General features: G+C 35.3%; 1 protein-coding gene and 1 pseudogene across 4 annotated transcripts; one reads left to right on the plus strand and one right to left on the minus strand.

The window, feature by feature from the left end:
- The first annotated feature begins 1,779 nt into the window (after positions 1-1,779).
- LOC140817450 (LRR receptor-like serine/threonine-protein kinase FEI 1) lies at positions 1,780-13,100 on the plus strand. 4 transcript variants are annotated; one of them, XM_073177137.1, is made up of 15 exons: positions 1,780-2,000; positions 2,098-2,188; positions 2,849-3,068; positions 3,905-4,040; positions 5,729-5,800; positions 5,871-5,942; positions 6,863-6,934; positions 7,577-7,648; positions 7,739-7,810; positions 9,442-9,533; positions 9,849-10,013; positions 10,128-10,460; positions 10,772-11,017; positions 11,514-11,647; positions 12,447-13,100. In XM_073177137.1, exons 3-15 carry the CDS (start codon positions 2,987-2,989, stop codon positions 12,663-12,665), a joined length of 1,767 nt encoding a protein of 588 aa, XP_073033238.1. In that variant the 5' UTR covers positions 1,780-2,000; positions 2,098-2,188; positions 2,849-2,986; the 3' UTR covers positions 12,666-13,100. The 4 variants fall into 4 exon arrangements, with proteins under 4 accessions (XP_073033238.1, XP_073033236.1, XP_073033239.1 ...); XM_073177135.1 differs by having other exon boundaries at positions 2,865-3,068; XM_073177138.1 differs by having other exon boundaries at positions 1,797-2,000; positions 2,093-2,188.
- A 753-nt stretch (positions 13,101-13,853) lies between these two features.
- On the minus strand, positions 13,854-15,181 carry LOC140817318 (aspartic proteinase CDR1-like; annotated as a pseudogene).
- Between the last annotated feature and the right edge of the window lie 2,129 nt (positions 15,182-17,310).

Below are 17,310 nucleotides of genomic sequence, written 5' to 3' on the forward strand. Positions count from 1 at the left end.
TGCTCATTTCCTCGTTTTGAATATATTCTTATATATTTTTATATAAAAAAATCATATATTTAGTGTACTTTAACCAGTGTTTTAAAAATCCCCGCCTAAATGCTGGGCGGTCCAAAACCGCCCCGATTTTAGGCTAGTCGAAACTTCTAGGCGCTACCATATTAATCGGTCGCCTGAGGCGAAAGTCACCTAGGTGATTTTACAATTAAAAATCCGCATAGGCTGTTTACACTTAAAAAAATAATAATTATGATGTGGATTAGAAATCCGCCTAGGTGGTTTAATTTTCATTGTACAACGATTGTAGTAAAGTAGTAAACTGATGTGGATGATTAATATATAAAAATTTATTAATATATATTTATTACTACAATTTTAAAATTTATAATAATATATATTTAATATACAAACATAATACTCATGAACCACTTAATGAATTTAAGCTTTAAAAAACCGTCTAGACAACCGCCTAGGCCCCGCCTAGTCGCTTAAGCGCTAGGCGGTAGGTAACCGCCCGCCGTTAAGCGACTAGGCGGTAGGTAACCGCCCGCCTACCGCCTACCGCTTTTTAGAACACTGACTTTAACTGATCTAAACTTATATATTATTATGATATAAGTTTAAATTATCATATATTTAGATTAGTAAAGTGTATAACGTATAATAATTAATAGAACATCGATAATTTTTTCCTATTATTTAAAAATAATAATAACAATAATAACACTTTACCTATTATTTTAAATTCGTAGTTTACAAAATATTTGATTATTAAAAATATTTTCATTATTTGCTAAAAAAAAATATTTTCATTATCTTCTTTTCTTTCATTTCTTTCAGTATAAATAATTGGAATTGAATACTTATTCTTCCATTATCATTTTTATTTAATTCTAAATTTGATTCAATTTCTACATTATTCTATTTCAATATACCAACCACATCTTTATTGTATAATGTGAAGTTTTGTAAGCAAACAATTGAAAAATTAAGGTTAAATTAACAATCTAAATTCATATATTGAGTTTGTGATGGGTGTTTATTTCATTAATTTCATAAATTATAAATCGTTTATCCCATGAATATTACTCGTAGGCATCGTTTGATTTATTAAATAAGATAATAAAGATCTACGTCATGAAAAAAAATCGTAGGATATGAATGAAACAATTATTTTTAATTAAAAGACGATAAATAAAACAAATACATGGAGTTTTGTTCATAGCACCAAACGATGCTCACCTTTACCTTATACAACAAATATACGAAGGTATATATGTAAATGGATATGTGTGGTTCGTAATTGAGACTGAGTCAGAAGTGAACTCAGTCATTTTTTGTGTTCTTCGAACAAGAAGCATTTTTACAGTGGTAAACAATATTTTCATTAATCGAATTGAATCGGAACGAAAATTCATTTACAAAATTGATGCATAATTTTAGTAAGCTGAAGAAAATAATTTTTTTAATAATAATAATGGGAAAATTGGTGAAAAATCTCTAATCAAAACATTTTTTTGGATTCACTCTCTACCCACAAAATTGTGGTACTATGTCATACAAAATGTGGTACACTTCATGTGGAAATGTGATACTAAAAAAGTATCCAGAGACTGAAAAAAAAAATGACGTCTGAGGAATGAAAGTCAATTTCTCGAATAATTTAATCATATGACAATAGGGGATGATTGGTGAGCAGCAATGGGGCGTCGGCTACACGTGCGATTCGTCGCGGTCACACTGCCATCAACTCTTGTGTGATTGGTTCTCAATCAGTATCACATCTCTCTTAAGTCCAGCATCCAATTTTCTCTCACTAATCCAACACTGCAGTTCCCCCACTGCACATTTACAATCATTCTAGAGAGAGAACGCAGAAACCCTTGTTGATTTTTTTAGTTGCAATCACCTTTCCAGCTCGATTCTCGATTTTCTCTCACTCCGACACTCTAAATGAGGTGAGGTTCGTCTGTTTGGATCGAATCTGCTACCTCGGCAAGGTATTTTCGTAGCATTTTTCTTTTTTCCTTTTTTTTTTGTTGTTGAAGAGTTTCTTGTCCGGCATTTCGAGTGCTGATGTGATGTTGCGCAGTGCAGTGTGGCGTTGGCTTTTCTCGCCTCTAAAAATTTGGGAAAAACCTTGAACTGCGAGACGCCTAAATCTGCTGCTTCTCCAGTCTACCCCTAGGTATTTTCCTTTTTTTTTCAAAATTAGTTAATGAAGAATTTTATTGGGAATTTAGAACCGTAAGCATGCGTTATCAAGTGTGCTAGTACATTTCGCGCACTCAAATTATGGAAATTAAAGTTGCGTTGTGAAATTGCTCTTTGAGCTGATTGTAACTCGTGATTTGAAGGGTATAGGCTGACAGTAGCTTTTGATTTATTTGTTTTGGTAGAATTTTGGTTAATGTGAACACTGTGTGGGAATCTGACGGGATCACAGAGTGCTTGTGCTGAGATTGTCAGCATTTCCCGCATTTGACGTGATGGAATGGACTTGATATTTTTTATGAATGTATTATGTTGAGCAGATGTGGGTACTAATGATGCTAAATGAGCCGACTATTCTTTATTTCTTAAGGGATGTTTGTTTTCAATTTAAAAAACAAGCAGAGGAGGAAAACATCGCAAATCTAATATTTACTGGTATGGGGTGATGGGCCACAATGATTTGAAATCTCCCATCAGTTTGGACTGTAAAAAACAATCTTCGCATTTTGTGTCATCTCTTCTTTGTCACGGTGCGTCCATTTGCTATGATATTAAAGATTTTCAATCCCGTACCTGTAGAAATGATAAAATTTTCATAAGCTGAATTCATTTGTTTTAATTATGTAAATACTAGCGATTTTGTTTTACAGGGGGTATTTCCAGACTTTCTTAAAGTGGGTGCTCTGTTGCATTATTGCATGTCCAGAGGGATTGCTATACACCTTCATTCATCTGATGATTTGACAAACTTTATTATGCCCAACCACCCTCAATGGGCAAGTTCCTGTTGCACCATATATGCATCCTGTTGCTTTTCAGTCTGGCCATAGAAGTTGGAGCACTCAGTCCTGATGGTATGCCGATTATTCTCTTGTAGCATACCTTTTTCTTCTGTGTTGTAGTCCTGCTGAGGATATATGCTTTGTTGTTACCGTTTAGTTTAATTGAAATCAAATAATATATGTATTTAAGTTCAAATTGGATGTTTTATAAATATTTTCAAATACCTGCTCCCTTCAATTATTTTTACAATAAAGATTTATAGGTCTCTGTGGTGTTTATGTACTTTGTGTGATATCTAATTGTGGTTGAACAATAGTATCTGTTGGGTGCAATAATTGTCCCTGCTTGGTAGAGCGATCGAACCGTGGTGCTTGAGTTGTTGTGCGGTTTAAAAGATTTGAGTTGCACCATTACCACTAGTTATAGCTATTGGTAAAGCGTTAAGCACTCGGTCCTACAATTGGTATCAGAGCCAAGGTCACGGGTTCGATTCCCATTGATTGCAAGGAGTGCAATTATTGGGAGGGAGATTGTTGGGTGCAATAATTGTCCCTGCTTGGTAGAGCGATCGAACCGTGGTGCTTGAGTTGTTGTGCGATTTAAAAGATTTGAGTTGCACCATTACCACTAGTTATAGCTATTGGTAAAGCGGTAAGCACTCGGTCCTACAGTATCAATCATACCTACTGTTACAAAGTAGATAAAGCATGCATTCGTATTTCATACCCTGGTTAGATTTTTGCATTCAGATATTTAATTAATTGTTTCTTGTTGAAATTTTCATGAAACATCACAAGTACAACTTACAACGTCTGCATATGCTATAGCCTCACAAATGGCGTGTCTTTTTCTGAAATAGAAAAACAAAAGGGAATATGGCAACCTATAAAAGCTATTTAATTTTTAGGTCAGGCGCTTGTCAACTTTAGGACAGCCATAATTAGTTCAGACAATGTTCTGCTGCAATGGAGACCTGAGGATGATGACCCATGCGGGTGGAAGGGAGTAACATGTGATCTCAAGTCGAAAAGAGTTACAACCTTGTAAGTTCCATACCTCTTTAGAATGTTTAAGTATTTTTTTGGGTATCTTACAGTACACACAGGATGCCTAAAATGGTTCAGCATTGTTTTTGCCATTCTTCCTGTGTTGGTCAGTTGACTGCTCTTTCATCTTGCACTATACTGTCATTTTTTTCTCTTCCCTTTTTATTCAATGTGTCTAAATTAATGATATTTCGTTTAGTACAGATACTTGTTCGAATATTTAAATATTGTCGGTATACTATTAACTATTCAATGTTAAAATGAGTGGCTTGTGAATCTGTCTGCGCGTTCACCACTTTGTTCAAGTGTCTGGAAATCTAATCAGAGGACTATAAGAATCTTTTGTTTTCCAACTCCTCGAAATGTTGCTTAGCTGAACAAATTTTTGGAGGGACTAGGGAGCAAGTATGGCTTTTGGTATTAATGTGTTCCGATTGAGGAAAGTTTTTTCGCATCATTCTACTGATATTACTACAATGAATCTGGATCACTAATTATGAAGCAAATATTTATTAAATTATCTTCGATCTTTTTGTTTATCCATGTTGATTGTCAACAGTTTTCTTGTATTTCATTTGTCATTTTATCTTCCTGGGTTTTTGTTTTCCATGCCTTTGTTATACTGATATATCTATGCACATTGTAGGGAATTCATATCTGAACTAAACATCTCACTTATATCAATAAAAAGCTCTACTCAACTGGTGACCTGCTATGTATCTCTGAATTTACTACGTATTACTTGATTCTTTAGGGTCTGCACTAAAAGATTCTGATTCGTAACATTTTAAGCATTATAATTCAGTTGATTTGAACCCTTAGGGCCCGTTTGGTACAATGGATTGGTTTGGAGTTTGGACTGTAGTTGGTTTAACCTGTTTATCCAGTCTTTGGTTGGATTTTTAATAATGCTACTCAATCCATTTTGCAAAGGACTAAGTCATATTAACTGAAGGAAAATAAACATATCTCACCCCTTGTACTAACTATCACTTTTTTAATTACATCCTTGTTTCCTATTCTATTCTTTCCAATAAAAAAGAAGTAATTTTAATTTAGCACAAGGATAATTTTGTCCAAAAGTCAAAGGATTCTTAATTCATCCCATAATAAAAAATCGCACCAAACACGATACTATTTTATCGACACATATTACATTTCTACATTAATAATTTTTTTATCATTTTTTTAATAGGAAACTAGAATTTTATATAATCATTAGAGTATATTATAATTTATAATTTTTTTTATCATTTACGTACCAATCATTCAATAATCTCGTCCTCCGAACCAAACATAGCCTTATTTGATTAGCTTGTACTATGTCATCAAAACTTACATTTCAAGCTGTCACAAACTTGGCAAGGCCAATTTTCCTTGCAATCAGTATATTTAGCTTAAGTGTAATAGCTCTAGCTACTTTTATTGGTTATAGAATACTGAATTTTTCTATCGTGCCTATGAATTATTCTCATCTCTTCTTCCATTTGTACACGTGACAAAGTGGGTTCTATTTCTCTACCTTAGTTAGCATTCAAGGTATTTTGTTATTATTTATTAAAACCACAAGTATTAAGCAATCATTGATGTGTTTATGTTGTGCAAAATTCACTTCCAAATTTAACAGAAGGTAACATTTATGCATAATGGTACTGCTGTATGTTCTTGGTATTTTAATGGCACAGGAGCCTCTCTAACCACAAATTGAGTGGACCCATAGCATCAGATATTGGAAAGTTAGAGAACCTGCAATTTCTGTAAGTTCCTTTTAATTCTTCCTTCTCATCATCTTATTACTCCTGCTATTAAGTTTATGCATGTGAGCAGAGCTCTTCATGACAACAATTTGTATGGGTCAATTCCTCCGGAACTTGGAAACTGTACTCAGTTGCAATCAGTGTAAGTGAACATTAATTTATGTCATATGGTTTACTCTCTTATCTATATACTGTTATGTTAGTTTCAATTATTTACATTGGATGGTAAAATTTAAAATGTGTTCATTTGAAATTTTAGTCGTCGATTGATGATCACTGCTTGATTTTTGTAAAAGTTATTTCGGCTGAGCAATTTGCAGAAAGAGTTACAACAATGAAAGTTGCTTTATTTGATGAAAACTGAAATGTCCAGAAACTACCGATTGTTCTATCCTATTTCTTTCATACAAGTCCCTGAGTGTGATGCCCAGTTGCTCACCAACATATAATACGTTAATGGCATGATATTCATAAACATTTTTTAGATAATCTTCCCATAAGTTGTATCTCCCAACCCAACACGAATCAATATACATATATTCGGATTCCCTTGAAAATAAATGTAAACCATCAATGTATGAGCATACAATCATTGGCATCATAATAAAAAATGAGAGAATAATCGGAACATAAATACATGCCTTATACAACAAACATCTAGACTCGGAGATGAGCCAATATCATAGTATAAATTGTGTTGGTAATAACAATTCTCGTAATATAATTTAACTCGCAAGGCCTCCAAAATTTCGACTCTTGACTCCAAACTTGACTCTAATCCTCCTTGTCACTTAGATCCTTCCTGCAGTGATCTGTCGTCTTTTGCATCCAAAAGAGACCCAGACAGAGCGGGTACAAAACGAAAAGTAGTAATATGTATGACTGCTCCCTGAAATGTGTAATAACATCACATGAAATCCTCAGCTATATTTATTTACTTTTTCTTTTATGCATTACATCAAGTGGGACCCAAGTGATCAGGAATGATGAAAATTCGCAGCAATTTTGCTGCATTTCTTTTGTTTGAATAAAGTGTGATGATCTTGATTGTATTCTTTACAGATTTTTGCAGGGAAACTACTTAAGTGGATCGATTCCCTCTGAGTTGGGAAACCTTTCTCAGCTTCAAAGTTTGTAAGTGACTATCTTGAAATTGCTGAATGTTCATGATGTGATTCTTGTATCTGTAGTTTTAACATCTTATTATATAAGATTTCATGGTCTTAAAAACACTTGGTAGGACAGAACTCTGTGAAGATCATGGATCACGATTACTGCATCATATCATCCTGAGAGTAAAGGGTTTGATTACTACATATATGATAGAATCCATGAAAATTACATGCTATTTCTCAGTGTCCTTACTGGGTTCTGAACCATGAACGCAGAAATGCTCCACTCTTTAACTTGAAATATTCTAGATGGGTTGCTTGGTCTAGAGCTGTTCAAATATAAACTCTAATTTATGTGTCCATGCTTCATTTTTATCAACTAAGCCCAACCCGCGCTACGTATACGGTATTTTTATCAACTAAGCCCAACCCGCGCTACGTATACGGTATACTTTGTCTAGAGCTAGTTCAAATATTTTCCAGTTTATGCATGTATGCTTAATTTTTTTCAACTAAGCAGAAGCCACACTGCGTTTATCTTGTATATTTGTCTATTAAATCATGTTGAATATTTATGCATGTTGTACTGGATTTTCAATCGATGTTGTTTGCAGATAGTAGTAATTCACTATCAGGTTATTAAATCATTTCTCTGTTTTTACAGGGATCTTTCTAGCAATTCTCTGAGTGGAAGTATTCCTTCTTCGCTCGGGAACTTAGGCAAGCTTTCAACATTGTGAGTAATCTGAAGATATCCTACTTGCATGAATTTTATATGGTTTTCCTTGGTCTAGATTTAAAATTTGATCTCATGTGATAATTGAAGCAATGTATCGACAAACTTTCTGGTGGGACCTATTCCCTCTGATGGTGTACTTGCCAACTTTCGCAATGATTCGTAAGTGCTTAATATTGTTATTATGTGATCTGTACCTCTTTTGGAAGCTATACACATATTTTATTTTCGGTTATTTTTTACTAGTCTGAATATATCTGTATTATTCCGACCTACTAATTGTGTACTAGCTTAGGCTTGGGGAAATACTAGCATCGGGCTAGGTTTTGTATACAGAGTTTATCTCTGGGATTATTTTACCAGCGCCCCTATGCACGCGTTTTGTGCTCGAATAGTTTTTTTTTTATTTTTTTGATAGTAAGCTAACTTTATTATAATAATTGAACGTTACACCCTTCGCGCGGATGAGTAATCCGCAGCAAGGTTAAAATGAAAATTTAAAGTTCAGCTCTAATGAAATAAAACAAGATTCTCACAACCCTACAAATTTCCAATCCCTAACTAGGTCTGCGATGCACAGATGATTGTACTGATGCAAGTTGATAGTCCAAGATGCCACCCTGAATTTGATCTTTTCCCATACTTGATCGACGGTCTCCGAAGCATCCTCAAATATTCTTTTATTCCTTTCCAACCAAATGTACCAGTAAATGCAACGTACTATCAAGAACCAGAATTCGCTGAACTTTTTCCCGAAAGGACAGTAAGAGTTGGAGATGAACAGATCTTTGGCTTGTCGCGGAACAGGCCATTGAAATCCCAACTCTTTTAAGACATTGATCCAAATACCCCTCGAGAATGAGCAATGTAGTAGAATATGATCTTGATTCTCTTCATTTTTCCGGCACGAACAACACCACTGCGGGCTTAGCACACAATCCTTCCACCTTCTTTGCACTGAATCACACGTAGGCAGTTTCCCCAAGGCCACGATCCACGAGAAAATTCTAATCTTTTGTGGGACTTGCACTCTCCAGATGTTATGGTAGAACGCGAACAATAGGAAAATTTGAAATGGGGAAAAAAGAGTCATAAAATGATTTGACAGAGAAAAAGTGTTGACATTTTTTTAAAAAAATAATAGATAAGGTATACTAGACATATTTGTAATTTGTTTGAATAATGTGTGACATTAAAAAAAAATAGATAAGGTATACTAGACATATTTGTAATTTGGATGGATAATGTGTGAAATTTTATGTAACTAATTTAGCAAGTCCATCAAATATATGAGTTTATTTTTTTTTTTTTTTGGGATAGGGTAATATGACCTTTGTTTTATGGGATATGGATAGTGGGCATTTTGAAAAATGCCCATATCAAAAGACCTAACGGTTAATATCAAGGGCTTGGCCTTAATAATAATAATAATAATATAGATTAATGAAAGCGGTCTAAAGTGGGTCATTGTGGATCTCAAGGTATAGGTAACATTATGGTTTCACATCAGCCATGAATGAGTCATAACTTTGAGAGATCTTTTGTGTCCAGAAGGCTAGCCATTTTAGTTTAGGCTCTCACCATATCATTCATGGCTTAACTGAGAATAGATTGTTGGGCTGCGCAATAATGGTTTTGGCGTCCTATGAAACTAATCACTGACATCCATTTTCATTTATAAAATACTTTGTTTTTAATTGTGGCTCTAATTAGGGCATCATACTTTTTTTTTCTTTTGTAATTTTGCTTTCAACTGGCCTTCTGCAATGCTCATTTGATGCTTTTCTTGGCAGATTTGTCGGGAACCTTGAATTGTGTGGCAGGCAAATTCAAATATGTAAGAACAGTGATGGTTCTACCGTATTGACTCAGCCTACAACTTCAGGTACAATATTTTCTTTGAGATTGTTTTGCTTTCATTTTCCTCATTAGTTTGTTGATATACTGGGTGGGAGAATGTACTTGTGGCTGTTCTACAATCATAATCTGTTTTAGATAATTTTTACTTTTTTTATTCAGTACTTAATAAGAATTGGGAATATCATTTGCATAATGCACAACGGGATCATGGAGAGAAGCATTTGATTTTGTTGCTTTTTCTTTTTTTATTGATATTAAAATATACGTTACTACCACACTGGATTTTCTGTTTTATATATTTCAAAGTAGCATTTGTCCTTTTTCTTTGTGGTGTTTTCAGCCCAAAGCCAAGCCAAGAAGAAATATTCAGGGCGGCTTCTTATAAGTGCACTGGCTACTGTTGGTGCCTTGCTTCTGGTAGCACTTATGTGCTTCTGGGGTTGTTTTCTGTATAAGAGACTTGGTAAAAACCAAGGGAAAGGTCTTGCTATGGATGTTAGCGGAGGTGATGATCTGAAACCTATGCACTAAAACTAAAAATACATTTTTTTTTATCTGCACAACTATTAGTCTTTGTTTTTAAAAAACTGTATCATATTTTTCTGTGTCATGGTTTCAGGAGCATCAATTGTGATGTTTCATGGAGATCTGCCTTACACTTCAAAGGATATCATCAAAAAGCTAGAGAACTTGAATGAAGAGCATATAATTGGGGCGGGGGGTTTTGGAACTGTGTACAAGCTTGTAATGGATGATGGCAATGTATTTGCTTTGAAAAGAATTGTGAAGGTAAACGAGGGATTTGATCGCTTTTTTGAACGGGAACTTGAAATTCTTGGAAGCATCAAACATAGATATCTTGTGAACCTTCGAGGATATTGCAATTCTCCAACATCCAAATTGCTAATATATGATTTCCTGACTGGAGGCAGCCTAGATGAAGCTCTTCATGGTATGTTGGGAGCTTAGGACTCCTTTTGCCTGAATTTTGAAGTGGTCTTATTTTGTGCTTGTTAAAATAACATTTAAGCACACTAAATGTATTTCTTCATTACTAAATACTTATCGGGTGTAGAAATCGAAAGTAATGTTCTGGCGTAGAATTGCTAATGTTGCTGCTTTCTCGTGTTTTCAATGATGTTGAATAAAAAATGCATTTGAATATTTTGGATTTGGACACTTTTTTGTTTGCTCATTTAATGTATTCAAGGGTAGATATTTTATTTTTATGCAAGTCAGTAACGTCGCATATATTTGACACAGAGAGGGCTGAGCAACTAGATTGGGTTGCTCGTTTGAATATCATCGTGGGAGCTTCAAAAGGCCTTGCCTATCTGCATCATGACTGTTCTCCTCGAATTATCCACCGTGATATCAAGTCGAGCAACATTTTACTAGATGGGAATTTTGGAGCTCGAGTCTCTGACTTTGGACTGGCAAAACTACTGGAGGATGATGAATCCCACATTACAACCATTGTTGCTGGCACATTTGGATATCTGGCTCCGGGTAGGCACATAAACTATGAGTTATTTATCTTTTCCATTTCTTTTGGCTTCTCTGTGCGTAGATACTACAAGTTTTCAAATGTTTTACCTGAAGATTGGTGTAATGCAATGTCGTGTTTCTCTTCCGTAAGTTGGGTTATTTTAGTTTTCTTGAACAGTATGAATAACCTTGGTGAATTCTGTTCTTGCATTTTGAGTTTTTAATTTTCCAGTTTCTTCTGTTCAGTTTAGTTGAAGTTACGCAACTGCCCTTGTGGCGTACGATTGTCTGATATAGCTCAAAATATTATTTTGGATATCTCCTTCACGATAATGTGGACTGTCTAAACACTAATTAGAAAGTCTATATCACTATCAATTTTTATCATGCAGTGTACTCGAGTCTTTTCGAACCTACTTTTCCTTATTTTTCTTTCTTTGGTTGTTTTTGTCCTCTAAATTTTTTCGCTCGAGGTTAAACTCTTTTATGCCGAGTATTCCCATGTCCCATTTTGCAGAGTATATGCAGAGTGGCAGAGCTACCGAAAAGACTGATGTTTATAGTTTTGGTGTTCTGGTGCTTGAAATTCTGAGTGGAAAACGGCCAACTGATGCCTCCTTCATTGAGAAGGGTCTCAACATTGTTGGATGGGTATCGCTCTTTCATACAACTATAACTGTCAAACTGCCATCTTTGTGCTGTGGCATACACAATGCATATGCATGATCTGTCATGGTTTTCTAAAAATATTTTATAGAATTTGGAAAAAAAATAATTTTATATCAGTTACATGACAATGGTAGAAATAATGATTGTATAATATGATACTTTTTTTAAATTAGATTATTTTTTTCAAAAAATAAGTTTATTTTCTCATCTTAGATAAAAGTCTATCGTCATCGAGTGTATAATATGATATTGAAATTAATATGAAAGTTTAAGAGTTTGCACTTTTGAAATATAAATTGATTTAAACTTTATTTGTAATTAAAATTTTTTATTAGAGTTTTTTTACCAAAGGTGGTTTACTTTTTGGTGGTCTTGTATGTAGTGATAGAGATAAATGCATGCACAGAAATTATTATGGAACCAGTTCATACGAGGACACTGATATCTTGTATAATTAGAAGATAGGATAAGGCACGATACTCCAATTTTAATAATCCAAGCTGTAGTCCGTATCCAAGAGTTATTTTTCTGGAGGAAAAAGTTATGTTGGAAAACAATTTTTTTGCTCTCACTTTTCCCGCTTATTGACGTTCATTTCTTAACTTGTTTCCACCAACAAAGTGGCGGAGGTTGGAAGTTATCAGTTGTGGCAGCCTTTTGTGCCGTCATTCAAACTCAACTTGTTTCTCAATAACCAAACTTTATGTCAATCTGATAGTATTTATTGAATGTTTTATCCCCGTGTGTATCAAATTAAGTTTGGCGTTTTCATTTTCTGCAGTTAAACTATCTAGTTTCAGAAAACAGACAGCAAGAAATTGTTGATCCACACTGCGAAGGAGTGCAAATAGAAAGCCTCGAGGCCATACTGTCAATTGCCATCCAATGTGTTTCTTCAACTCCTGATGATCGCCCCACCATGCACAAAGTTGTCCAAATACTTGAATCTGAGATATTGACACCCTGCCCCAGCGATTTCTACGACTCAAGTTCTGATTGAACCTTGAAAGAAGTGACTCCCATCATCATCTGTTGCATTGCACATCAAAAGTTCAGAAGCAAAACTAGCACAGAACGGGGATGCAATCTGCTCCTATTTATCTCGAGCTAAATTTATTCATTCTTTCTGCAAAACCATGATTGAAAAGGCTTGTTCTTTGTTCATTCTCGTCAAAATTAGCACAGGTGATCTGCCTTCGGATCAGGTTCTTGGTTCTTTCTCAGACTTTGTTGTCCCTGTTTGCTCGTGTTTTCTGTTTCGCCCAACGTATGACAAGTTCTCTTTCTTTGTACGAGCTATTTGTCTGCCTCTGTATTTGCTTTTCTGGTAGTTTCCATCTGTATATGATAAAGGTTAAACTGCTTCATATTTGCCTTCTAACAAAGGATCCCTGACGATTGGATTTTTGTGAAACATATTCTATCCCTGTTATTGCAGCACAGCACAACTGCAGCAAACTCGTGTGTGTCCGTAGTTAATACTTGATATCTAGTATGCGTGGCACCAAAAATTTACAAGCATATCATGCGATTACAATTTGGGATTAATAATGTATTTGTATGATATTATATTCGATTGGATTACAACAATCTCAATGTCTGTTATGTAGATGAAATAATACTAAATATATCACTAATTAAACAAATTATTATTATAATTATTTTTTTATGGACAACTAGATAGAAAATTTCGATTTGGCACGTATTTGGATGGATATATATATATATATATATATATATATATATATATATATATATTATATATATATATATATATATATATATATATATATATATATTTATTTCTTTTTAAAAAAATCAATTGAAATTTTTGGTAATGGGCGGCTAGACCATATCAAGGATGCTGCTTCAATGTATTATTTTATGTGATACAGATATGTGAGCAAGTGTGAATGACGAATGTTATTGTAACTATTCACTAGTTGGCATAGATGGATGAACAATACCCCTATAACATTATATGACGGAAAACTTTAAAAATTATAAAATTCTTGAACATAGTTGCACCAGGTATTTATATCCACGAAAGCCAAATACATCTTTTCTTTTTTTCATACGAAAATACATTTTTCCATGATTATTGCCCCATCTACGAGTATTCAAAGAAAATAAAAGTTACAACGGCAAAAGCCAAACTTAGGGAATACATAGTCACATTATAATTTACTTACTCGAACTTTCTACAATCAGTTGGCAAGAAACTGACTTCCTTCTTCACAAGATCATACCCTATATTGACATTCATTTGGTGCAAGTTTCCAAAGATGGAGAAATCGTTCGACGGCACGAATGCCAAACAAACCACCCCGGGCCTCACCTCGATGAAGGTGCTTCCCTGAGCCACCTCCAAATCTGCCCCCGAAAAGTGTACAACGATGGGTGGGGTGTCGAATTCACCGGTGCTAGGCAACTCGTAGCATAGCTTGAAAACGCCTTGAGGGTCGTCGACACGGTTTCCCTTGATAACCTTGACTAGAGCAGCCTCCAGATCGTAGAATAGCTCTTGGGGGAGGAACGTTAACGTCGTACCAGAGTCGATAATGATGTTACCTTCATCTGCCAGTTGGCCGTCATCGGATGCGTCCGAGATGTATTCCAACTTCTTGTTCCCCACGCTGATTCCCTTCAGGGTTAGGAAATAGAAGGTGCTCGGTGATTTTTGTACTAATGGAGTTGACACAACTTTAGGCCCCGTGACTACCGCATCGGCCCCGAAACTTATCTTGCTAGAAACATTCGTATCAAGAAACGTCAGGCAGTACGAGAAACGACCCCTGATCGACTTATCCAGCTGCTTGACAATCGATATGTCCCCGCCCCCGAGTCCAACGATCCCGGTTTCCGTCTCGTCGAACGTGCCACTGTTATCGTGCCCGCAACCGAATACCACATTAGGGAACGAGGCGTTCCCTAAGACAAAGGTTTCGGTCCCGATCTCGCCGGTGCTGTGCGACCTATCGCCATAGGATATCTCATAGTTGCACTTGCTTTCGCGGTCGCAACTCCAATGGCCAACCGTGGAACATAGCTCGGCCTTGCATGACACCTTCGGTATGTATTGGTGTTGTGCGGATCAAAAAGTGGGGACTTCTGCTTGAAACATGAAGAACATGGCTTGCACTGAGTCCATGTCAAATCACTGCCGGTGTCAGCTATGCCCAAGATTTCGACGGGTGGCGTCCCGATGCCGATCTTCATCAGGTAGTCCCCGCCAATTGGAGTGAGGGTCGACCCAAACGAGCCCGAGCCCAAATCCGAGCCTGAGTTGATCACTTTGTAGGTCCTATGGAGAGAAGATTTACGTGAAAACGAACGTTGGAACGCATTCTTTAGACGTTCGTAACGTGTGTACGAGGATTGGTAGAGGGGGGAATCCGGTGAGTCGCGGTGTATCAAATCAAGAGTGATCCCACCATGTTTATTGGATTCTATGCCAGAAATAGAGAAAACGCAGACAAGAAAGAACAAGGCCAGCACATCGGAAGAAAAAGCCATTGGTAGATTTTTACGCAAAACAAGATTAAATTTATAGGCAAATATTCAGTGATTTTTTAGATGGAAATTGAATGGGAATCTTTCTTTCCCTTCACATTTTTTTAAAGGTTTCTAATTAATTGAATGGGTTAATTGCATGGAGAGAAACCGAAATAATTAATCATATATTACATAGACATTTTCAAAATTTAAATCCATGTATAATTTTTTATACAGTTCATCTATGATTTGATTGTGTATCAGAAATCATATTCATCATGAAATCACGCATTAATGTGAAAAAATGGGGACCTTTTGGTTACCATGCACAAAGTAATCGCAGTAATCCGATTCTCTGCATGTAAAGCATATACGTGTAACTCATAGGTAATTATATAATAATATTAGATTTAATGAGATTTCCGAATACTTTCTTGGTTAGAAGGGGTTAATGAGATCCTACCCATGTAGGCATTGCCTCCATGAGAGGATGGATGGCCAAGATCTTGTCAAACATACAATTTCAAAAAAAAAAATGGGTCCTACATATGCATGGACAAATCTTGACCATCCATCCTATCATGGGAGCAATGCCCGCATAGGTAGGATGAAATAAACCGCTAGAAGGGTACTTTGAAAAATGCAAGTATGTTAACATATTATATTATATTTAATTTAAAGACTCTTTTCAAAAAAAAAATATTTAATTTAAAAACAGTTGTAAATTTAAAGTTATAATATACCATTCATACAAATATCCTCTCCTTTTTTGGGTCCTTTGGTTATAATGTTCTATTATTAATATTAGTTTTTCTAACATAATTTGACATTTACAAATGTAAACAAATATATACATATATCGTCACTTGTGAATAAATTTTATGCATTTACTGAAGTGCAGATAACACAAAATGATGTGAAATATATTTTTTGAACAATGATATTTATATGCAAATTTATTTTCAATTTTAGTTTATTAGCATTTGAATTTTCATCAAGGGGTTAAAGTAAGATTTTTACTAATTACTATTTTAATAGAAAATAATCACTCCTTTTAAGTTATCATTTTTTTTTCATCTAGCTAACTTATCAAATTTGTGTTTTAGTCTTATAATTTTTTTAAGTAATATTTTCCAGAGTATTAACTTGACACTAGACACATAATCAATTTTATGATGTCACATCAACATTTTATAATGTCACATCAACATTTTACCGTATCGTATAACTCCAATGAAATAGGACTAAAAATCAACAAAACTCAAAGTTAACTAACTAAAACAACAAATATTATAACTTACATGAATAAATTGACTATTTCCCCTATTTCGCAGAAGCATGCTTTGCCCACTTCACTATTTTTTCAGCCTCTCTACAAATCTCTTCTTCATCCTTCATAGCTTTCTTCATCATCTTCCTCTGACTTTTCACTGAGAAAATACTCAAATCAGAAAAAATCTCATCATTCTTCTCCCAATCAAGCTCCGAATCCAAACCCTTCTTCACTTTACCTTTCTTCCTTGGTACCTTCTTTGGTGAACACAAAAAGCAACCAGATTTCTTCACAGGAGGAGACAAAGAACCACTCGATAAGTCCTCCAAAGAATATGAAGACAAGGACTTTAATCCTTTTCTGCTCATTTTCGCACGCGGGTTGCTCTTAATTGGCGAACATATTCCATCCTCAGGTGATTTTGAAGGAGATGAGCTACTCTTTTCTACAGGTAATTTCTTCGAACATGTGGAAGGCTCATTTTCGCTGTTCTTTCCTACGCCTAGATTCTTCCTGAAGCTTCTTGAAACCCGTCAACATTACTAGATTTCTTGGTGCATGATGGGAAAGATTTCAGCTTCCGAAAGCGTGTTTCCAAGTGAGAAGGGAGGGCGGAGTCAGTTATACCAGCACAATTGATGGCTGCCACCTGCTCAACAACACACAAATCCATTGCTTGAGCTAGAATCTCTTCCACTGCTTTCTCATCGTCACTATCCGATAAAAAATAATCCATTTTCAGATATAGATACACTCAAATTACTTGAAGCGTGTGATGATGCCGCCTCCGATTTGGAGTTGAAATCGATGGTCTATTTGCGGGTTTCAAGAGTTATCACTGCGGAAGAACTGCTGCTGTCCACAGAGTCTCAACGGC

The sequence above is a fragment of the Primulina eburnea genome, chromosome 16 (assembly GCF_022965805.1).
Source record: "Primulina eburnea isolate SZY01 chromosome 16, ASM2296580v1, whole genome shotgun sequence".
Taxonomy (NCBI): domain Eukaryota; kingdom Viridiplantae; phylum Streptophyta; class Magnoliopsida; order Lamiales; family Gesneriaceae; genus Primulina; species Primulina eburnea.